Below are 24,398 nucleotides of genomic sequence, written 5' to 3'. Positions count from 1 at the left end.
AAAAAAGAGAAAGAGAAACTTTTCATCATTCTTTTGGGAATGCTGCATTTTGCACTTTGTCCTCTAAGATCTCTTGCCTGGGGAGCCCCGGGTAAAATAGTCAAAGAAAGTTGGGAAAGGACACCAGCTATAGAATCATTAACATCTTCTTTCGCTAAAAGCTTAAAATTTAACAAAGGAAATGCAAATATTTCACCTTTTCATGGTCATCTTAAAACCACAGTTGAATATGTCTATTGAACTCCCTGCAACAGGGGAGAAAGAAACTTGTGAATGTTCAAATAAAAGTCAGGAGTTGGAAAAGAGCAAAAGCGGAGTATAAGTAAGGCTGTCCCAAATGGCATAATTTAGATAAAATTATTTTAGCCATATCTGCCCAGTTGGGAGATTTCTGTTCAAAATAAGTTTTACTTAAATTGAAACCACATTTCAATGTTATTATCAATCAAGATTATTCTTTTTGATTTTTCTGTTATTGGTAATTAATATTAGGAATTTTTGGTTGTTAGTTTGAACTTCAGTGCTCAGCTGTCTTCCTAAATATTGTCATGGTCAGCATCATTTATTTATTGGTGCCTATTGATTGTGGTGATAAACCAGGCACTATTAAAAATTTTTTTTTCGTTCTAAACACACATGGTCCCTAGAGTTGACAGTCTAATGTTCACCAGGCCCCACTGAGCATTGGTTGGCCAGGTTGTGATGGAACTGGGGCAGGTGATCTAAGATTAATGAGATAACTTTTTCTACCCTTCAAGACAGTCCCTGGAGCCAGGCTTTGTAGACAGATAGATTGCTGGTCTACAGAGAATAGATTGCTGGTGGCCAGAGATGGGGGGTAGGGTGTGAGGGGGAGTGTGAAATGGAAGAAGTCAGCCCTGGGGATGTAGTGGACAGTGTGGCGACTGAAGTTAATAATACTGTCTTGCCTGTTTGAAAGTTGCTAAGACAGGAGATCTTAAAATTTCTTATCAGAAAAAAAATTTATAACTATGTATGGTGATGGATGTTAACTAGACTGTGGTGATCATTCTGCAGTATGTACAAATAACAAGTTATCTTGTTGCATCCATGAAACTGACATAATGTTATATGTCAATTATACCTCAATAAAAAGAAATAAATAAAAAAGGAGAACAAAGAGGCTGCAGGTGATTCTCCTATCATGTGGGCCTCATGCATTATGCTGAGAGGTTTGCTGGGTTTCTGGAAGCAAACTGAAGGTATGTCTTTGTAACCATAAATCCTCCCTTTCTCCCCTGCCCCATTCTGCCTTATTTTCTCTCCCTCGCTCTCAGTCCCTTATTTAAAAAATAAATCTAGTGCATTTTATGTATAGATTCATTGTGAAAAGTTAAGAAAGAAACTTATTTTTGTATGTTCAGGAATTCCTTATTAACTCTGGAAAGAAGTAAGTACCTTGTTACGTAACCAAGCTAGTGAATTCTAACCCGAATCTTATCCACAAAATTTGGTCAAAATAGTGAGAAGAAACTTTCCCTGCTTCTTTTAACTTAGAGACAAACCTTCTCCGGACTTTGCCAGTTTTCCTTTGAAAGCTTTTCTTAGTTTCTGTCAGTGCAGATTTCAACTGAGAAAGCAAATTCTTTAACTGCCTGTTTTACAGCCACTGTTCTGCTCCTCCATAGCTTTTCTTCTGTTTCTTCTTTCTAAGGGGAAGAGAAGGGAGAGAGGGAGGAGGGGAGAGAGAGAGAGAGAGGGAAGGAGAAGGAGAGAGAGATCATCAAGGCTAAATATATAAACCCAAGGGAGTATGGTTTTCTCTTACCAGATGATGATTTTCCAATTTACTCTCCTTCGGAAAATAAGAAAGGCTCTATTGTCTATTTCTTCTCATAAAAGTAATATATACAAGAAATAAGAACAACTGAGATGTACTTTCTGTAATTCTCCATCCATCCGCTGAGCATCAGTGTGTACTGTGCACTTTGCAGTGTTTCCTTCCAGACACGTTTCTTCGTTTGACAGTGTGTGCGTGTACACACCTGCTTCTTTGGAAAGAAGAACACATTCGTGTGGTGTCTGGTTATTTGCTTTTTTTCTCTCACTATATCACTGACATTTTTTCCATTAATAAATAAAACTTTGTATTCTTCTTAATGACGGTGTATTTTTTCCCCTGAATCAATGCACCATGATTTATTTAATCCATATGCTATTGTTAAGCAGTTATCTCCTCCCTTCCTTCCTTTCTTTTGCCTCTTTAAACAGAATTTCAAATGTCTTGGTAACCTCATCTTTGTATCTTCTCTGGTGATCTATTTGGGTTGAATTCCTAGGTAAATTCCCAGGTGTGGAATTTACTGGATCAATGTGTTTGAACATTTTAATGACAAATTAAAATATATTATCAATTTGTCCTTCTGTCTTCCAGTTTTCACTCATGATAGCCCGTTTATCTTTGGAATTGTGCCTTCTTCCCCTTCCATCAACGTTTGGGCAGAGGCTTTTAGCTAGATCCAATTTGAAATTTACCTATATGTCTTAGAGACATCCTTAACAATCTGAAACATTAAGGGATCTCCTTGAGGAGAAGAGTGGTCATTAACAGTTTCCAGAAAAACAGGATAGTAAAAATCTCTTTAAGCTGAAGATATTTAAAGTGGTTTAATTACAATATTGCGTTTACACCTCAAAGTAATGATGAATGTGGTGGTTTCATTGTATCATTGAGTTTGCACATCAGAGCGGAAGTAAAATGGAAGTAAAATGGCGAGAGGAGGATGGATAATGAACACGTGGTTGCTGCCCTCATGGTCCTTGTCACCTTGTCGTGTTCATGTGACACTTCTCTCATTTTAATGTTATGCAAAGAACATCCGTATTCCAGAAGACTACAACCTCAATTCTATTTCCATCTTTTTCTCTTAAATTATTTTGCTTTCCCACTGTAGTATCCTGAAGATAGACTGTTAAGTTCCTTTTATCATGGACTTTTTTTTTTAAACTGAAGTAGGGTCAGTTACAATGTGTCAATATCTGGTGTACAGCACAATGTCCCAGTCATATCTTAGACTTTTTTTATGAGGTCAAATTATTCCATGAGAATGGAGCAAAGGGTTTTCCAGAATAGATAAATATTTTGAAAACCTATCAGGGATGCTTTAGAGATGATCATTTGATTTTGACACAAAAGTCATGGTAATTGTAATTGTTTTTCACCAAGATCTTGGGTATAAAACTGAGAGTAGCAAGTAAATGGACTCAAGTAGGGCATGTCAGCTGGAGAAAGTTGTCCAGTTTTTGGTGAAGAATATAAATAATTAGGACTGCATTTTAAAGAGATACTCTTACTTTCTTCTCTCTAATGCTCTCTCTGACATTTGGGTTCTGAATGCCATGATATTTTTGGTGTTCACATGCATCCTTAACAAGCACAGTGCTCTCTTGGCTGTCCTGTTTTAATGCCATAATTGTGAATTTGACCTACAAAAGTTTTATTTGCTTGGTAGACAAATGGAAAAGCTCCTTAAAGAATACACTGACAAATACTGTTTGGCTGCATCACTAGTAACAGATGACAGCCTCTGGAACACTACCATGTTAAAAAACAGGATTTACGTCACCTGCTTATCCACGCATAGCCTCGTTTATCGTCAACAACCCTTTACTGATTAATTACTATGTATAGGACGCTGTGTTCAGGACTGAGGATACAAAGAAATGGAAGATCCCAACTCCTGACTTTGAGGGGTTTTAGCCTCCAGACAAGTAGGACATGCTCCATGCTTCTTATGTAACCCAGATACATGTTGTCATCCTGTGGCTCAGTCTTGTTCATAAAGTCACATTCAAATAAACACAGTCCAGTAGCCAAAAAATGAATCACAATCACTTAAAATCTTCTTCTTCTTCTTCTTTTTTTTTTTGGAGGGAAAATGAAAAGAAGTAGGGAAAATGCATTTCTCTTGTTCAGCAGAAATCTGATCAATCTTACCTCCTCCTCACTGCTCTCTTAATAGTCTGCATGTATTTGGCAGTTACTTTGTGAAATTCTCTCTCCCACTCTCAACGTCTGCTCCCCCAAATCTCATCCTAACACCCAGCCTTTGAAGTTTTTCCTCCCTTTCTCTTCCTGTTATTTCCGCCTTTTATTTTGCATGTCAGTGTAGCCTCTCTGTTGTTTTTAGTTCTTCTCTCTGTCTGACCCATTACCTAGGTTCTCCACAACAAAGAGCTTGCCTGGGAACTGACCCAAGAAGTAAGAGTCCTCCCCCATTGGAAGTGGAAGTAAGAGGAAGATTGTAAATATTCATAAGTAATTGTTTCTCCTCTTGGGTATTAATGATCTTGAGATGCTGTTGCACATAAAGTGGTAAATGAGAAGACAAAGGAGTGTATATTGAATATCAGATGAATGACACAGTCAGTGTAAGGGCTGCATGAATTCAGAATGGAAGAGTAATCACCAAGTTGGGGAAAGTTCAGCTTTGGACTTGAGGTATATCTTGAGCTTGGCCTTGAGATACAGAGTTGGTGTGAGAGGGAAAGACATTCAGGATGAGAGGAGAGGTGTGAGCAGTGATGTGGGAGGAAGGATGCATGTGCTTCTAAATAACAGACCAATCTGGCTGGAGCAGCAGATGCCAATAAACCGTGAAAAATTAGGAAGGACAGGATGCAGAAGCTAGACTGTGAAGGGGGCTGCATACTGTGTTAAGGAGTTTGCATTTGGCTTGTAGGCAGTGGCGACTTGAGTTTTTCAGCAGAAAAGCAGGTCGTGACAGGTGGTGGATAGCATGATGAGAACTGCAGAGTAGCTTTTGGTGGTGAAAATAAAGGGTCAAAATCAGCTGTCCTGGAAATTTAACTAGACCCATCTCCTGCAAAAAAAATGATGGCCCTCAGAAACATTTGGTTTGGGCTTGTTTCAAATTTTGTGTATCTGGTCTTCTTTTAGAGAATACATTGTTGAGGTATGTAGAGGCACACATCTCTCTGTCCATCCATCACACACAGATGTGCACAGAGGTGTACTCGTGTATGAATAGGCACAGATAGTTGCATGTGCACATACATGGATGCTCCTTTGTGCATATGCACCAACACAGGTGCACATCTGTACATAGATTCACACATACAGAAATGCAAAGATACATTGCACTTACGTGATTTAAAGGACTTGATAGGCGGATAAGGACGAAAGGATACGCTTGGAGCACGTGAGAGGGAACATGTAGGGGTACACAACACTGAGCAATTAGTTTGGAAAGAAATGGCATTTTTCGAGTTGGAAATAAAGCTAGTATTTATATGGAGACTATTGTATGTAATATTCACGAATCAGGAACAACCAGCAAATGAATGAATGAATTTTGTATTAAGGTGATAGCTGTATTTTAAGAAGCATTTCCTTTAGAATATGAAAGTGTGTTTGGCTTCTACAAACAAGCTTGAATCCAAAGCTTGAATTTCATACTGGGAGCCCCCTCTTCTCCGGAGGTGGCAGGCAGACCCTTAACCAGGCGAGCCTACAATTAGCATTAGAAATGGCAGCTAGAGAAAACGGAGCCCCACTGGGCCTGTTCAATCATTCCTTCTTTGTTTCCGATGTGAACAGGTGAATAAAGGTTCGTTTTGTTTTCTTTTGTTTTGGACCTCGTACACACTGGGATTGTGGTTAGATTTTCCAGTGGTGAAGGCAGGCTGTTTAGACAGAGTCAGATGGGGATTTTGAGCAGTAAAGTTTGTAAAGGAGACGATTTTTAATTTGCTACATTGACAGCTACAGAAAGAACTGATGATCAGATAGTATTCCCAGGACTTCTGTAAAGACTGAAGCAGAAGTGAAATCTGTCCTGGGACAGATAAAAGAAACCTATTTCAGCCCACTGAGCGGATGGTCACATTGAACTAAAGAATTTAATTTCGGGAGAGAGTTGATTGGGAACAAGGACAACTTGTAATTCATTCTTTCTTAGTAAGCCCCCGAGGCAGGACTGGTGGTGTTGTTTGTGGTCTGGCGCAAGGCATGGTTTATAATGAGCCTTGCCACCTAAATTGGTTTGGGGCTCTGTGTTAGGCAGCTCCTGGTGGGGGTGAATGCCACCTAGCTCTGTGGACGGAGCTGCGTCCACTGAGGCTGGCAGCTAGGGCAGGAGACCAGGGAAGCTGGTCCCGCACCTCCCCAGCACTACCAGCTTTCCTTCCTGGGTCCTCTGTTTCTTTCTGCTACTTTGTCCCTCTTGTATCCAGTGTTTGCGAGCACAACACTCAGCTCACTTGCCCTCCTCTCCTCCCTTCCTTTCTCCCCTAAATATTCACTCAGCACCTACTCAGGTCCCTGCTTGGCACTGGCCACAGAGCAATGAATAAAACAAACAAAACTCTCTGCCCTCATGAATTTTATGTGTTAATGGGGTGACAGGTAATAAAGAAATAATTCTATGGATAAATAGGAAGTGACAACTGTGATGAGCACACTGTGCCATGACTGTAGTTGATAATAAAAACCTCGGAGCAGTGGGGATCACTACCTTGAAGAAACATGACTAGGGTGAGGTATTAACTAGGCAGTGGGGAAACCATTCCAGGTGGAAAGCTGGAACTGCATGTGCAAAGGCCCTGTAGCTGGAGAGAATGCATCATATCAGAACAACGGCAACAAGGCCATGAAGCTGGAGCTAAGGGAGCGAGGGTGAGAGAGGTGGAGATGTGGTGGGGAGGTAAGCTGGGTCAGATGGCCTCATGTGCTGGGCTGTGGAGGCCACATTACGATCCCAGTGGCGGTGAGGAGCTGTTGAAGGGAAGGAGCTGGTAAACACATTCGTCCTGTGTAAGGTCCTTATTGAAGTACATGTATTTTTAACTTGGCATTAAAGAAGTCATTCTTTTTTAATTGATTAATTTTGTTTAAAGACCTTGAGTTTATAATCTTTCTTTTTTTGTCTCCAGTATATGTATGTATGTATTTACTTTTCTTAATGAACCCAGGACCTTGTGCATGCTAAGCATATGCTCTACCACTGAGCTACACCCACCCCCCTCCCAAGAGGTCATTCTTAAGACAGTAGCTTCCATATCTGGCAGTCAGACATCTCGGGGAGTTGGTAAACCCACAGGCATCTTTGACCACATCCCCAGAGATTCTGATTCACTGGGTCAGGGTAGAGCCGAAATAACAGTTTATTAAATAAACTCTGCAGGTAATGCTGATTCCAGGTGTTTGTGATCCAGATAGAAGAGGGGCCTAGAGGTGGAGACCTTCTGGAGCTCCAGAAAGTGGAGCAGGGAGGTAAGGCTGCCTCCAAGCATCCTGAGGGCTGAGGGTGTGACTGTTCTTGTGATGAGGATGCCAAAATGAGCTAGAAATAGCCCAACCAGACGGGCTGAATCTGAGTCAACCTCCCTGTACCTCCCAATGTTTTTGTGCTCAAATCATGGTGCATCATTGGGGCTTCATTGAAATACACTGGCTAGTTCTATTTTTAGTGCAGTAAATGCTTGCACTGAAACATAAAGTTGTTATGCATAATTCAAGAAGCAAATGCATTTCAAATTATAAATCTCACCAAACACTTGTAAATTCAGGTAACGTTTTCCATATGACCTTGAAATTACCAGATAGTCTTGTCGGTGGCCACTTAAATGTGGGATTTTTGAATCGAAGCAGAGCAAAGAGATGTAATAGAACAAAGGCAGTTGAAGATCGTGTCCACAGCAGCCAAGAAGGTAAACATGTCAATCAACAGCTTTTCGTGTTAGCGCCTCTGAAGGCCTGATTCCCTGACTCCCTAACGTTACAAAGTCATCTTCAGCCCAATTAGCTGGGCATTTATAATCTCCCATTACCCTCACATCAGCACAGAGAAGTGATTAATTATTTTGGCGTTTGTAGTAATGCCATTAATCAGGATGCATTCATTAGGTAGTAATGGTTGGATGTGTTGGGCAATTGTATATGAGTTCTGTAGTAATTTAGCAATTGATTTACTAGTATTTGATGAGTTGAAATTGTACTAATGGAAGATTAAGTGATACAATTCTAACTGATTATAAAAAGGTGATCCAATAGACGCTGAAAAAGAGATTAAATAAATGGGGAATTTCAGTTGTGCATTCTATGTGTGCCAATAGAATTTCAAAGGAAAGCACAGATTAATTTTCATGTTCCACCAATGGGTATTCAGGAACTGGCTAGTAAAAAGCATGTCCAGTTCGGATGTGGTTTTCATATGCAATGAGAATTTTTTTTTTTTTGCTAAAGGGTGATTGCTTGCTGCCAAAAGTAGGCTCTTGGAGAGATTTGACAGGCTTAGTTGTAGATTTTGCTTCCAAAAAGGATTTTATAATTTGAATATTTTACACCATTATATTAACCAGTGTCTTGTATAAATTGCTGGTTATACTTAAAAAAGCCTTTTAATCCTATGAATTATGGCCATACTCACTCACCCATAAATATATATATATATTTTTTTTTACAACTTTAAGTAAAGCCTGGAGCCTAGCACTTTAAAGTATAACCTGGAATGAATGATTCAAAATGGCACATAATACAAGTCACCTTATTACAAATGTACTTTCATTTGGGCATCATTTTAAAATTCTAACAATAATTTTTAAAAGTAGTAATAATTAAATAAAATTTTATTTCAAAGCTTTGACATGAGAGAGGCTGAGTGAGGAGACTCTATAAATGACCTTCTTGCTTGCATCTTGGCTCTGCTGTTTTCTCAGGGGACACACTTTCCCAGAGCCTTTTCCTCAGACGCACACGAGTCCAAGTTTCATTCAGAACCCAGTGTTAAATACATGTTGGTTGTCGATGTTGCTGCTGATGGTAGTGATGATGGTGATGATGACGATGGTAATGACGATGATGGTGATACTGGTTGCTATGGACTGAATGTTTGTGTCCCTCCCGAATTCATACGTTGAAACCCTCATCCCCTATAAATGCTGTTTGGAAATGGAGCTTTAGGTGAGAGGTAATTAGGGTTAGTGTAGGTCATGAGGGTGCAGCCCTCATTATAAGGTTAGTGCCCTCACAAGGAGATGAAGGGATCAGCGCTTTCTCTCCATCATGTGAGGGTGTGGAGAAAAGGCAGCTGCAAGTAAACCCGGAGAAGGGTCCTCACCAAGAACCTACCCTGCTGCCACCCTCTGGTCTCAGACTTGCAGCCTCCAGAACTATAAGAAAAATTTATTGTTTAAATCACCCAGCTTGACTCTGTTACAGCAACCCAAACTGAGACAATGGTGGTTATGATGGTGGTGATGACGATGATGATGATGGTGGTGGTGATGGTGATGATGATGATGGTGGTGGTGATGCAGAGGGTTCTTATTGTATACTTCACTGACCATAAGCTTTGCCCATGTGAAGATCTTTAATCATAACAACCATGGTAAGAAGTAGGTAGTGTTATTGTCTCTGTTTCAGAGAGAAGGAATCCAAGGCATGAAGGATGTACATAACGCTCTGAAAGTCACAGAGCTGGTGAGAACTCAGACCATCTGCTGGTACAGCCTGGTGTTCTCTCCCATTACCCTCATGTCACCACATGGTTACTCATTTTCGTATTCAGTATAGAGCCACTAAGCAGGAGGCATTCATTTGGAATTAATGAATGGATATTGTGGACCATTATCCACTTCTGTAGTGCGAAACAGACACTATAAACAGAAGACATAAAATGTTAAGATCCAACTCTAGCATGGCCTATCTGTTAATGTGTATATTTAGTGTATTCCTATGTAATAGGAATAACATTAGTTATTTTTCCTAAGCTGGTGTTCAGTTCCCTCCCACTCTTCCCGTGTTATAAGGTGCGTCCCTTTGATGGCCAACCTGCTTTGTAAAGGAAGAGAAAGGAGAGGGGAAGTGATGGGGTTAGTGTTCTGTGAGTTTGTCACACTACATAATAGCTAAAGGGTGATTCCTTCTGAGTCACGGGGCAGAGGAGGTGAGATGTACAACAAGAGACAGAGTTAATATGATTCCTTTGCAGACTTGGTCAGGGTGCACCTAAGCTGTTGTAATACAGAGACTTCAAATACAGTGGCTTAAACAAGTGACAAGTTCACTTCTCTCTCATGTTATAATCTAGAGGTCACGGTCCAGGATGGAGAGCGCAGCTCTGCACTCTCAGCACACAGACCCCATCTCTCGATTCAGAATGGCTGCCCCAGCTGTCACCATCCCTTTGGCTTGTCAGCCAGTGAGAAGGGGGAAAGGGCAGTGGGGACACTTGCTCATTCTTCCTAAGTGTACGACACATCCTGTCCCTGAATCCCAGAGGACAGGCTGGGTGGCCCAGTCGGTCCCAGCAGGAACTCCAATCCTGTTGTTTAAAGGAATTTGGAGAGAGTGGGTGCTGGTGAACAGCTAGCAGTTCCTCCCACGGTTCAGATACTCAGGTCTTATTTAGGACAAATAATCCAGTCTAATATTAATGGAGAAAGGAGTGCAGTAGGGTGGAAAAAAATTAAACGAAAATATAGTACTCTGGGCTGGTAACCCTTTATGCTGGGAATAGGTATTTCTTTTGGGAAAGTGTAGAATGTCAACGTAAGGACTCTTGAACTAAACTTTTTTGTTCATTTTTTTAGCCTGTGTTCTGATATTGAATTTTCAGTTTTCTCTGTCGAGTGAATAAATAGAGGGGGTACGGAGAGATCGGCCAACTTGGGAGGTCGTTCGTTGTTAAGGGCCGCTCTATCTGACAGGAAGATTTGTTGAGAATAAGCCAGTCTCTCTTCAGGGGAAAGCAAGCTGATTGTGCTTTTTTCCTATAATATGGTCTCATTATCTTTACAATTTCTTTTTCCCTTTGGAGCAAACGATATTACTTACTATATACTTTTCCTAGTCATCTGGCTAGGTGCAACCTACATGCTGATTGAGCGGAGTGGCAAGTGGTAAAAGTACTTGGATCATTGCTGTTTTATGCCATTGTGCCTCTAATTCTGAAAGCATTTTTGGCCATACCTAACTTAGGAAGCCACAGAAAATGAGATATTCTGTACAGGTGAATTTTCCAAAAAGCAGTTGAATGCTGCAAGCAACAAAGCTTAAAAGCAAGAAGATAAGCAAACAAGAGAATGCAGACTTTCTCACAGAAATCCAAAGAAAGCTTTTTTAGAGGAGGTAGTAAGAGCTTAGAAGAGGTCTGGGATGGGTGGGGTGGCCAGGCAGGTTCTCCAGAGAATGAGGCACCACTGTGTCAGCACCCGGATGTAGCGACAGCTATTTGGTGCTCATTCACTCTCCCCCATGTACTTCTGGTCTGTCTGCATCCTGCATGTGCGCAGTGGTACATGTATTTGTGTGCCTTGTTTTAGCATCATGGTGCCCTGGACTTGGTCTAGGTTCAAGTTTGCAGCCTGCATCAAGCTCTCCCTTTGCCTCTGGCCAGATACTGACAAAAGATGATTTAGTTCTCAGGTTTTACTTCCCAGCCCCCAGGTGTTGAGTCGGAAATCCAAGGGCATCCTGACCGGCTTATTAAACTTTGCAGTAACCTCCATCCCACCTTCTTTAAGAGTTGGCGCAGATACTCCATCGCATCCCTGCTTCTGCAGATAGAGTTGTGGGAATTGGAGGTGTTTGCCTTCCTGAAGCCCAAGTTAGTGCAAGACGCCTGGGCCTCCAGCTGGAGCTGGAGCTGTGATGTGTTAAAACTTTCATGCCTATCTGGTGCCAGCCAGGGGACTCCCTGGACTGTGAACAGTTTTTATGGGGTATAGTTTTGTGCCAAATGACCCGCCGCATCTTGATAGGAAAACTTGGCGGTCTGTTTCCAGCACCTACTGCTCACATATTTATGGTTAGAGTTTTTTATTCGCATGTGTGCATTCCCTTTAACGGGAAAGAAAATGGTCTTTAGCGAAACCACTAAAGTGAGAAATGCAAATCTCGTTTGCTATTAATCCCAATGAGGTATTAACTCCAAAGTCCATTTAAGACTCTTCAGTGTTAATATTAAAGAAGACAAGTGGTAAAATAAACATTTAACGGCCCGGAGCCAGCCCTCGTGTGCTCTGACCCTGGACCACTCCATTCCAAAGATAATGACGGGACCCCCTTCAGTTGTTCTCAACTTCTCATTGGCACCAAGGGAGTGAGTTTGGCAAAGTCAGTGTTTTAAGAGGACTGTAATGATGGCAGAACATTTTATTACTGTGTTAATGAGCTCAGTGTGGGGCTGTGGGCTGGGGCGGAGCGTGTGTATCTGTGCGAGAGTCAGGGGGAGGGAGGTGTGAGGGAGGAGGGATGGGGGAGGGAGAAGGAAACTCAGCTTTTATTTGTCATCAGGACTAGTTCCTTGAGGGTGTTAACAGATCCCAGGATAATCTTTGGAGAAAGTTTCCCTTCATTACCGTTTTAAGACTCATTAGGGAAATCACCCAGCTGTGTCGTGAGCAGAAGTGGACCTTTTAAGTGCAGCATTTCTGTCTCATGCTTTGCTTTTCCTTTTCAGTCTTCCTCCCTCCCTCCTTCCTTCTTTCTCTCCTTTCTTTTATATTTGCCTCATTTATATTTCTCCTCTTTCTAGTTCCCTTTCTTGCTTTTAGTTTAAACCAGGCTTTTGTTGGCACAACTTCACAGCCTCCTAGGTGGCATCCATCCTTTAGTGTTTGAACAGACCATAGAAAATGCAGGTGGTGACAAGAGTCCGCTCTCAAACAGCTCTGCAGTGTGCCATCCTCACTGACTGCCAGTTTTTGTCTTTAGCTGACCAGTTGGCCTGTGGATCTTAGAATTCTGAATATGAGGACAAGTCTTTCTATCCAGGTCTGTGTCAGGAATCTTGTTACATATATTGATTTCATACTGTTAAGGAAGAGAAAGAATTGTGACCATTTGCTCTGCGTTCCTTACAGACGTGTTAGAAATGGCCATCAGCTGGAGGCCGTGTCAAAGAAATCACCCTGGCTGTTCAACAACTCTTAAATGAACACCTGTAAAACCCCCAAGAACTTCTTTTCTAAAACATGAATTCGATTTTATTTTGGATTCTTCGTGCTGCTCCTTGGAAAGAGCATGCTTCCTGCTCTTAGCTGTAGGATTTCTGGAGGGCAACCTTGCTCTCACCCGGCTGCAGTTGGAGGAAAGCTAAATTGAACGAGACTACTTTTCATTTTGAGGAACTCTGAGCATTTTCCCTGAGACACGATCAAATGGAGGGGGCAGACAACTTACTGAAATTACACTCGTGCCTGGAAAGAGCTTCCAGGTTCTCCTCATGTAAATGGTATATTGTTGAGAACAACATGCTTATGCTGGTGACCCACTTTGAGAGATTAGGTGACATAATTAGAAATTACATAGTCATGTGTGACACGCTGCTGCAAAGATTGACTTCTTTGATAGTTTACTAGGGGATGTTAGACCAAAAGACTCATAGTCTTAGTAAAGGAGTGAAGCTAATATAAAAAGCTTTGTCAAAGCTGTCTCCAAGAACGTCAGAGACTTACAATGAGTGAGGAATACAGACATCATCTAAATATCACAGAGGTGCCTAGATTTTCCAAAATAGATGCGTAAAACGTGAGCTCAGAGGCTCACACATAAGCCTCTAATTCAAGGTAATTGTTACCTGAATAGGAGCATTAAGGTAACATTAATAGGTGACCTAGATTCGTTTCTACCAGGCCAATGATTCTTAAGTGGAAGCACATGTTCGAATTACTTAGGCAATCTTTTTTTTTTTTTTTTTTAAATACCCAACCCAGACTATTGATACTGAATTACTTATGTTGGAGCCTGGAAATCCGTACTTGGAAAAAGCCCCTGCAACATTATGAAGCTTCTGGTTTCAAAACTAGTAAGGACCACTGCTCCTGACTGAAAGTTGGAAGCGGCAGAAATCAAAGGCGACTCCTCTTCGTAACCTTAGAATCTAATAAATACTATGCCTGGTTTGTCTAAGTGAGTGCGGGAAATGTTCATTGAGGCAAGGGAAGCTAACTACTTAAAAAACTATATTGTGCATATTTTTAGCTACTCATTCATTTAAATGTCTACTGGCTCAGTAAATTTAATAGTTGAATAGAATTTTTAAAATAACCCTTAGAGAGAGGTCTCTTTTGGAGAATTGTAGAGTGTTCTGTGATCTAAATGCCGATTATGGAGACAGGTGATATAGATTTTTAGAATAACTAAAGAAAAGCAAAGATATCAAAGATACCTTTATAATTACTATCTGATTTTACCTCCATTGTTTTATGTGTAAAATAATCTTTGAGAATAAGGATTCTCGCAGCACCCCTGCATTGTACTAGGCTGTATTTCTCCATCAAAGTTGATAAGCAATATACTTCTTTTTTAGTAAACTGGAATTTATGCATTCTAATGATGGCTGTTCATCCAAGTGGGCTTGTTGGATGACAGCGCATTCTGGAAACTCCTCTTTGGGAACTGTCTTAGCTGCTCTGGTCATATAAGTATGTGTCCTGAATTCCTACTTGCCACCTCTCTGAGACTTGTCCATTGCCATCAAGGAAGCTTCAGTGGAGGTGGTTTGGCAAGAAGCCATCCAAGACATAAAATAACCAGGGACCAGGACGTGGCAGTCCGTTCCTGAGCACAGAGGGACATGGTAGAGCTGGAGGGGGCTGGGAATTGCGGGAAGCCTCATGAACAGGGTGAGAGCTGAGCTCTGATAAGGGGACAAGGGGGCATATTCGAGGCAAAGCGGCTCCACGGGAGCATTTGCAGAGCGCGGGTGAGCAGGGCATTTGAAGGCGCTGGAGGAGTTGTGAGGTATCTACATAATGTGGGGCTGTGACCGAGAAGTAGAAAGGTTGACAGAGGAGGTGTGTTTGCCTAAACCATCCTTTTCCTTTTGTCCCAAAGCCAATTTGCCATAGAATTTTCAGTAGGCAATCTTAGAAAGAAGGCGGCTAGTTCTCTGTGGATGTGAGGTTCCCGTCCGTGTCAGACCCCTGTGCCTACTGTTACTGTGATACCAAGACACATTTGGCTCCTAATTCCAAACTTGAAGTTGAAGTGTGTCTCCAGTGCACTCCAGCTTGCATGAATTTCCCAACTTAACCTGATGCTTGTGAATGAAATTAGATTTTTTTTTAATTGAAAGATACTTGATTTTACAATGCTGCATTAGTTTCTGGCATATGGCAAAGGGATCCAATTATATACATATATATACACTCTTTCAGATTCTTTTCCATTATGAGCTATTACAAGATATTGAATATAGTTTCTTGTGCTATAAAGTAGGACCTTGCTGTTTATCTATTTTACATATAGTAGTTTGTATCTGTTAATCCCATACTTCTAATTTATCAGTCCCCCATTTCCCCTTTGGTAACATTAAGCTTGTTTTCTCTATCTGTGAGTCTGTTTCTGTTTTGTAAATAAGCTCATTTGTATCTTTTTTAAGATTTCACATATAAGTGATATTATATGGTATTTATCTTTCTCTGTCTGACTTCACGTAGTACAGTAATCTCTAGGTCCATCCATGTTGCTGCAAATGGCATTATTTCATTCTTTTTTTATGACTGAGTAGTATTCCATTATACAGATGTACCACATCTTCTTTATCCAGTCATCTGTGGATGGACATTTAGGTTACAATGCTATTGTAAACAGTGCTGCTGTGAACACTGGGGCACGTGTATCTTTTCAAATTAGAGTTTTCTCTGGATATATGCCCAGGAGCGGGATTCCTCAATCATTTGGTAATTTTATTTTTAGTTTTTTAAGGAACATTATACTGTTTTTCATAGTGGCTGCACCAATTTATATGGAATTAAATCTTATGCTGCTGTTCCGAACCCATCTTCTGCCTGCTAAAAACATCCTTTGCACTTACGTAGTGCCTGGCACTTTGCAGATTCCTTGTCCCTGGATGCCCCCCCAGGCATGAGGAACAAGGTGATCATGCTGCCCCGTTGCCAAGACAGTCTCACTTTATGTCTTGTCCAGTTGTCATCATCAAAAGCACTCTTTTTTGATGTGAAAAAAAGTCCTAGTTTTGATGATAAAGTCTGTGGTCACCCTGTTTAGGGGTTGTTTTCCTAACTTACAGGAGAAAGTTGGGGTGTGGAGAGGCATGGTTGTCTGGAATCATTGTCACCCCTTTGTCTTAAGCACCTTTTCTGGGTAATACAGGAGTCTTTTTCCATGATGATGGAGTTGTTTATTTTGAAATTAAAAATTGTACTTAAAGAAATGAATATCCGTATTAGAAAAAGGTATACTCACTTAGTGAAATAATTATATGTCATCGATGCAAAATACTTACAGCATTATTTCCTGATTTCAGTTGGAGGTGACTGTTTATTCCATATTTATTGCCACCTACTATGTAGAAATAGCTGCACTGGTCATAAAAGTCACTCAGAGGTGACTACGACACAGCAGTGCTGTTGCAATCAGTGATCAACCGCGACTGGTCCTGTCTTATTAGATGGTTAAAACCACGTAACTTCAGTAGATTCTGTGCAGTCAGACTGGTGACCAAGTAAGATATTTATTAATAAACCCAACATAGAATGTGTACCCATGTTGCACGCCCACCTGTGAGGCCCTGAGCTGCTCAGGCCGGCCAGCAGCTGGGTGTGGCCTTCGGGGGAGTCAGTGCTTGTGAGCATCCCGAGTAGCCAGGAGGAGGACAAGCTGGGAGGTGCAAGTGAGTGCTCCTGGGGGAAAGACGGGTTAAACAGCAGGGAGAATTCTAAGATGCTGATGTGGGGATGGAATTGAAGGACAGGGCGGCTCCAGAGGGCAGGAGCAGGACCAAAGCAAAGCATGTAAGGTGATGATGGGGTGCCTGGCACTCCTTTTCCGTGGCGTCAGGCGTTCCTCATGATGCCTGCATAGAGTGGCCCAGCTTAAAGCCTGAAGGTCGGAATGGCTGCTAGCCACGTGCCTGACTCCTTGGCCTCACTTACTGCATTTTGTTTTGTTTGCCAAACTTGAATGTTGTGTCAGCTGTACTCAGAGTCTTGAAAAAAGAGTGTTGGTCCAGCTTTACATTTCCTATTGCCTCATTTTCTTTTAGGTTTTGTGAATGACTCTGTTACTAAATCTATTGTGGCTTTGCGCTTAACTCTGGTGGTGAAGGCCAGCACCTGTGTGCGGGGGGACGGCCATGCAAGTGACTTGGAGTGTTCTGGAAAAGGAAGATGCACCACGAAGCCATCAGAGGTAAGGGGACACCTGGGAGCTTTTAAGATACATATTTGCATAAGAATATATTGACATGTATAGACATGCCTCAAGGGTGAAAGGGGACAGAACAAGTGCATTTGCTAAAAATCCCCCTGAATTTCTGGTTTCAATTATATGTTTGTATGCAATGTATAGATCTATAAATCTCCATATAATTTTTGAAGTAAATTAAATACATTTGGGCAGTTCTAGACCTTCTTGCTTTGGTAGAGGTAGAGATTTTGGGAGAAGAAGTTATGGGCGTATCTGGTAGCAGAATCAAGAGAAATGGAAGAAAGGGAAGGTAACACAGAGTCATCTGTTTCCCAGTTGTGACCTAGTTCCCTCCTTAGACTCCGCCTTTCTCCAAGGCTGACAAAGGAGCTGTGGAAGTAAGAGAAAACTAGGTGAAGGAGCGGAGAAGAGGCAGGGACTTGAAGGCCGACTCACTGTTTCTGACCTTTGCAGACCAGACTTGAGCCCTGTCCCTCCTTCTTCTTAGCAGCTGAGGTCACGTGGGTGTGGGCCAGGAGCCGAGAACATGTCCTGAGTGACAGGGTGCAGGAGTCGCACCAGCAAAGGACCAGCCATCACTGCGGCCAATCTCCATCGGTCTAGGGCTTCCTTAGAACAGTTCTGGCAGATGGAGTCCAGGGCCCCCCTACCCTGAGCAGAGTGAGCTGGGGCACTCCGCACCTTACAAGGTGGCCCGTTGCATTCCGGGATGTCCATCCCTCTCACCACTTGCTACATCCAACTCCTGCATCCTTTCCTCCATCCGCTCTCCCCAGTTCTACACATATTTCCACTGGGAGTCATGTTATGTGAAAGTGGGTTCCTCAAATTCCCAGAGTACGATTTGTTTTAGACTGACGTGAAGAAGGGTGGCACGAGGACATTTTCTTTGGTGACACCTTCCGGTGGTCACGTCAGCACGTTTGGGACTAGTGATGTGAACTTGGACCTATGAAAGGGCTGGGGCTCACCGACCAAGGGGCAGCTGGAAGACACATGCAGGTGCAGCCCATGCTGGCCTGGAAAGCCCGTCATTTTGATGTCTTAGGTATAACAGTGCAGTGGCTTAAACGAACCATTTTCTAATTAGACGTGTCCTGTAGGGGGCAGAGTGTGGTCAGGAACCCGGAAGGCAGCAGGGGTGATCATCTCTGCTACGTCTTTGAAAAGAAACACAAATGTGAACCAAAGCCAAAGCCCAGCGCCTGCAGGAAGGGACAGTGACTGGCGTGCAGTCGGGAGGGCAAGCGCGAGATTCCTTTCACAAGCCTCCCCCGTAGACTTTGTTCTCTGTCTTGGCCAGTGAGGACCTGCCTCTTTTCTTTCCTGAGGGAAGCTTTATTTACCAATTTATGGAAAAAAAAGTAAGGTAAAGGACGCTATGGGTTCTCCTGTGACTGTGAAGGCCAAGGAGGTGCAAACACGTGCGGAACGATGAAAGCGGTGGGGAGCTCATTGGATAAGGAGGTTCTAGAAGGGAGGGGCGTGGGCTGGGGAAGGCAGCTGCTCGAGGTGGGGGAGTGCCAGACCTTCTGAGTGGGTCTCCCACAAAGTCACTCTTACTGTTCCCAGTGAACACTTCCGTGGCCCGATTCGTTCTCAGAAAGCTCATCTTGGTGAAAGAGAGATGCCTTAACCGAGGAAACGAGGGCTGTTCTGGGAATTTTGGACAGATGAGGTGGTTAAGATTCCTAGAGGGTTTCCTCTTATAACAGATGACCCTCTGGGGAAACTTTCCATCCGAGAAGCAGTCGCAGTGCTGTCTTAAAACATGAATATTGGTGGCATGCAGCCCACCCGTGGGGCCCATCTGCATGAAGGAGAGGCTGTAGCTACGAGGTTCTGCCTGGTGGCTGAGAATGGACTCACTGAAAAGATGGTGGAAGTATTTAGCACCCGCCAGGTTACTTGGCAAACATTGCCAGAGTGCTTTGTTTTTTCCACAAAAAGACGACTCAAAAGCCTTAGCAACCGTGCTAATTTCAGCACGGCTTCATTGTGGGTACCAGCTCCTGTGAAGAGCTCCGAGTGCCCCGCCCTGAGACAACACCACCTCCCTCTGCCCCCACCTCCGAGCGCCGCACCAGGTGCTTCCAAAGTGCGGAGTCTCCGCTGTCATTGATCTGTCAAGGCCTGCAGTGAATTTAAGGAAATTATGGCCGGTTGTCTTGTCTGAGACGCTGTAATTACCTCTGGTGACTTTAAGCCAGGGATTAGGCTGGAATTACTGGGGCCATTTATAGACCTACCACACTGTTATCTTGGAGAGAAACGTCTGGAAGCCAGTCTTGCAGATCACAAAGAGATGGTGGGAGTTGAGCCATCCATGGCAGGAGTGGGAATGGAAAGGCAGGCCGTCTTTTCTGTGTCGCCTTGAGCCCCGGGGCTTTCCGTGACTGCTGTCACGGCTGTTGCGGTGACTTAGGAGCAGTATGCTGGCATGTTTCTCTCTTTTTACTGTTTCTTAAAATGAGAAGTTATGTAGTCCAGCCTTCTACCTCATGCAAGAATCGGCTCCATAGTACAAAACAGAAAGAACTGTATTTGGTGGTTTAATTTTATTGTTTCTAATCATTTCTGTATCTTTTTATTGGCTCACCCATCAAAATAAAAAGCAATTCCGTTACTTCCTCATGACTCTCATTTGGTATTGAAACTCATTTCTCTTTTGTCAGACGGGCTTTGGCCAGAGGATAGCTCACAGCTCCCAGGCGTGGGCGGTTTGTGATAAAGCTTCCTCTTGCTGTCCAGATAGCTCGCTGACCTGCGGAGACTTTTTTCAAGTGTTTTCTATAACACCACAGGGAGCTCTCTCTCTCTGAAAACTGCTTTTGTTGCAAGGGTTGATTCTGATCTTTTCTTCTCTGTATGACAAAAAATGGATTGTTGGCCACTACTTTTTGAACTTTGTCACCAAGGTTGGCTGCTGCCTATTTGATGATTCCTTAATTAACTTACAGGTAAGTGTCAGGGCTCTTGGCTGGTGTGGGCCTTAAGCCTTCTTTAGATCCAGGTAGTTTCCACGACCCTGTCTTTCAAGAGCAAGATTTGTGTATTAATCAGGGTTTTCCAGAGAAATAGAACCAATAGGATATGGCTATACATTTCTCTCTCTCTCTATATATATAATATATCTCTGTATATGTGTATATATGTTGGATATATATGTATATAAATATAAAATTTATGTATATATGATTTTATTATTATATACACACACACATATAAATCAATTAAGGAGATTTATTTTAAGAAATGGATTCATTGTGGCTCCACTCACTGGGGAGTCTTGGGGAGTCCATGATCTGATGGGGTGATGGGGGAGGCTGGTGGGTTGCAGTTCTAGCACAGAGGCCATCTGCTGGGGAGCCAGGAAGAGCTGATGTTGCAGATGAAATCTGAAGGCCATCCCCTGGCAGAATTCCTCTTGCTCAGAGAGGTCAGCGTTTTCTTCTGTTTGAACCTCAACTGATTGGATGAGGCCCACCCTCATGGAAGGCAGTCTGCTTTACTCTAAGTCCACCAGTTTAAATGTTAATCTCATCCAAAAACACTATCATAGAAGCATCCAGAATAGTGTTTGGTCAGTTATCTAGGCCCCCATGGTCCAGCCAAGTTCCATATTAAATTAACCATCACAAGATTCTCTCCATTTTTTCCAGCTATTGTTCCCTTTCTACCTAATTGCATCCTTTACCCACGAAGTTAAAGGATTGGTTTTCAATTTTAGTCTGCCCAAGATTTGCTTGAGGCCCTTGACAAAGAGTCATATTCCAGGCCCCTCACTCAGACTATGATGCCTTTTGTTGGGCAGCCAGGCAAATCTGATGCAGTGGTGGAGGGTGGACCAGAGTTCTGGAAATAGAGGTCTCAGAGGCAGTGCCTATCATCTTCCTGTTTTTGCTCATTCCCTAAAGCAATTATGAACCATATTTTTATTCAGAGATTTCATTGTTCATAATTTTAAAGTCACATGGAGTTAATAAAAAAGATAAATGCTGATAAATGATACAGCGGTTTAATATATATCCCAAAGTTTTCCTGTTTGTTGGCCCCGGTCTCTACTGATAGGTAGATCGGGTCAGGCCTCCATCCTTAAACGGTTCCTTAGAAATCTCTCTAGCACTTGCCTTTGAATCCGTCATCCTTAGACCATTTGGATTGGAAACTAGAGCTGACTACTCAGACTTAGTTTTGAGAGAGAACTGAGCTAGTTTCATGGCTAGGAGCCCTTCTCAGTCCCTTCTGGAACCCGTGTCTTGCTTCTGTCTTGAGGTGTGGGTCTGTGCATGAGAAAAACACCAGTGTGTTGGCTTCCAAAGATTCCTTGCCTTCTGTGGTTTCCCTTTTCACTCTTGGAAGGCAAAGGCTCAGGCTCTAGGAAGTCTCAGTCTTCCTACAGCTGAGTGCCTCTGGTTAGTTTTGGTTTATTGGAAATAAGCCACTAACCTGAACTGGTTGCTTTGTCTGTTGTGTGATAACACCTGCTGTCCTTGTTCGACAGCTCATGTGGCCAAGCGAGGGGACACTCTCCTTCCAGGAGCCCATCTGCCTTCTATCAGCAACCCCCTCTATCTTCTTTTCCTGTTTCAAAAGCATGTGCCTCTTTGGGCTCCCAGGAAATTCCCGTCTCTGAGGTTTGTTTATTTCAGATCTCATTCCCAGAGCAGAGGGATGAGCAGTTCGTGAGCTGGGCACCCGAGCACCCCTTCCAGCTCCCAGCCTCAGCCCCTCTCACATGCCCCTGAGTCCTCCCTCACATCTACAGGGTGTTGCTCATGCTGTTTGCTCCATCTGGAACATGCAGCTGCGGCACCAACTGACCCCAGCCCTCCGCCCCTGCCCTCCCACCTTCTCAACTATACAGAAGGCTTAGCACAAAATCTTCTTGCTTCTGGAAGCTGTCCCTGCCCCCTCAGTGCCAACTCCCTCCTCTCGAGCCCTGTAACATTTTATTTTTCTTATCAGACTCGTGAGATTTGATTTAGGCGTATATTTCTTTACGTCCATTATTATTCACAGTCACTTCACTACGCACTCGACTGCACAAGCGGAGTTGCTGCCTGTCGTGGGCCTGGCACTGCCCTAGGCTCTGGGTGATGCATCTGCTCGGATAAGACATGGCCTTTGGGAAGGAGTTGGAAGGTCGGTGGCTGGGAGCCAGATGAGTAAACCATCGGGTAGAGCAGTGTGATGTGTGCTTTGAGAGAGGCTTGCAGGGATGTTCTGGGAGCTCAGAGGAATGTCCAGCTCAGATGCGGGGTCACTGGGAGCTTCCCAGGGGAGTCTCAGCTGGTGAGTTTCCTTGACGTTAAGATCCATGTCTGGGTCCTTCCGCATCCGTTGTAACAACTAGCATGGTGCATTCCGCATGGGATATGCTCAAAAACTGTCTAGGAACTAAATTAACAGAATAAAGAAAAGAAGAAAAATGTGATGGGAAACCAGTTCTCTGAGTTTTCAGTTGGATCTGTAATTTGGGTTATAGGCTTGGTAAATATGGGAACATGGAACGGATTCGGCATATTTGTTTTATAAACTCATGAATCAGAATATATTCTCTGATCTCCGGCCTTCTCACAGACGGCGGGACCCAGGATGGCGTAGAAACCCCTTAGGAGCATTTTAAGCAGTGTTGCCAATCCTTTCCTATCATTTATAAAAGAAATAGGTCGGAATAACTTGAACCAGTGGAATCTTTGATGCCATCCTCCTGTTGCTTCAAAACCGCTGGCGAACTCCTCTTGATGTAAGGAAGTCTCAGCATGCCGGCGGGGGGCAGAAGTAGATGTCGTATTCCCTCGCCCATCACTCCTCTGAGGGCTCATTTTCCATCATCGTTAGTGTGAACATAAAGGCCCTTGTGAGACCTTGAAAAGGGACGGTGACCTGGTAGGTTGTGAGAAAAGTGTGGGAGAGCGCAGACGGGAAAGCCCATCAAAGAATCGAAAGAAAGGCACTGACTGTATCCTTCTCAGCATCAAAACAGCAGCTGGCAGTCAGGATGCGGAGTTACTTTTAAATAGTTCTGTTCCGTATATGGTGGGGTTAGGTCCCCCATGGTTCCGCCAGCACTGGAGCAGAATTTCTCCCTTAAATAAGAGATGAAACACAGCCAGAGAGGGTCAGAGTAGAACCCCAGTGGATAGGAAAATACTTGATGAACCAGGGGTGACAGGGAAAAAAAGGCTAATTTATTCCAAGAAATTGTTCTTCTAAGGGGAGAGGGGCCCTTCTCTGGACTGAATAAATGGCTTATTGACAATGCTCATTGAAAACTTTTGAGCCAGAGAATAGATGCTTTGGACTGATGCCAAAATGAGGGTGTCTGAGGTACATTTATTTGCTAGTACAAGATGAGTGATCTCTCCCACAGATTTTACTTGCAAAAACCACTTTGTGGGCCTTTGAGAGAGAAAGTACTTTTATGGACACTAAAAATAGAATAATAAGTATTAGAAACATGCTAAACACAGAGATGATAAAAGTCAGTGCAGCCCAGCTGTCGCTGTTTCCATGGTAGAGGATGAGCCCGCCTAGAATTTCAGGGACTTGTCCCTAGATTGCCATTCTTGGTGTTACTGTCATTAAAAAGCCATTGCTGCCTTTTATGTTAGAGACAGAAGGCTGATCATATTGTTGCCTATAACAAAAACATGACAACATATTTGAGTCATTTATTATAAATTATTTAAAGAGAGAATGGTAAAACGAAGTCCCAAAGGATGGGTGCTTTTTTTCAGGTTTCTCTTTGGCACCAGCATTTTCCAGAAGGTTGAAGTGTATCTCCCCACGCTCACAGAGAGTTGTAGAGGCACTGTTGGCTGGTGGCATTCTAAATATATTAGCGTGAGGATTATTATCAGTGGTGACATTTCCAGGGTCAAGACATTTAGAGTGGAAGGTGATTTTTGAGGTCTCCCCACCTATTTTGTTTGAAACACCAGGAAACCGAGGGCTATGAGAGATTTAAGCCATTTGCCCAAAGCCCAAGAGCTAATTCGTGGTAGAGGCAGGGGAAGAATGAAGGGAGATTTCTGGACTTTTGTTCCGGGGTCCCTCCTGCTGGGCAGTGCCGTCTCTAGCTGCACGTTCGTTGTTACAATCTTAGTGCTTGTTTAATGTCTTCACGAGAAGTTTTACTGTTCACTGCAGGGAAAACCAGGCATCATCAGGTTGAAAACTTTTCAAACGATTTGACCTTATGATCTTCAGGTGCAACACTTCTTCAACTTTA

At 43.0% G+C, this 24,398-nt stretch overlaps 1 protein-coding gene across 3 annotated transcripts in view; it reads left to right on the top strand.

Moving 5' to 3' along the window:
• The window catches only part of DNER (delta/notch like EGF repeat containing), a 264,234-nt gene that overhangs the window by 123,155 nt on the left and 116,681 nt on the right, over positions 1-24,398 (top strand). For all 3 annotated transcript variants that reach the window (XM_032480418.1, XM_032480419.1, XM_032480417.1), the window contains exon 5: positions 16,998-17,143. In XM_032480418.1, coding sequence (XP_032336309.1) covers positions 16,998-17,143 — 146 coding nt within the window. The remainder of the gene's footprint in view (positions 1-16,997; positions 17,144-24,398) is intronic.

This window comes from Camelus ferus, chromosome 5 (genome assembly GCF_009834535.1).
Source record: "Camelus ferus isolate YT-003-E chromosome 5, BCGSAC_Cfer_1.0, whole genome shotgun sequence".
Classification (NCBI taxonomy): domain Eukaryota; kingdom Metazoa; phylum Chordata; class Mammalia; order Artiodactyla; family Camelidae; genus Camelus; species Camelus ferus.
This window is presented reverse-complemented; position numbering and strand designations above follow the sequence as displayed.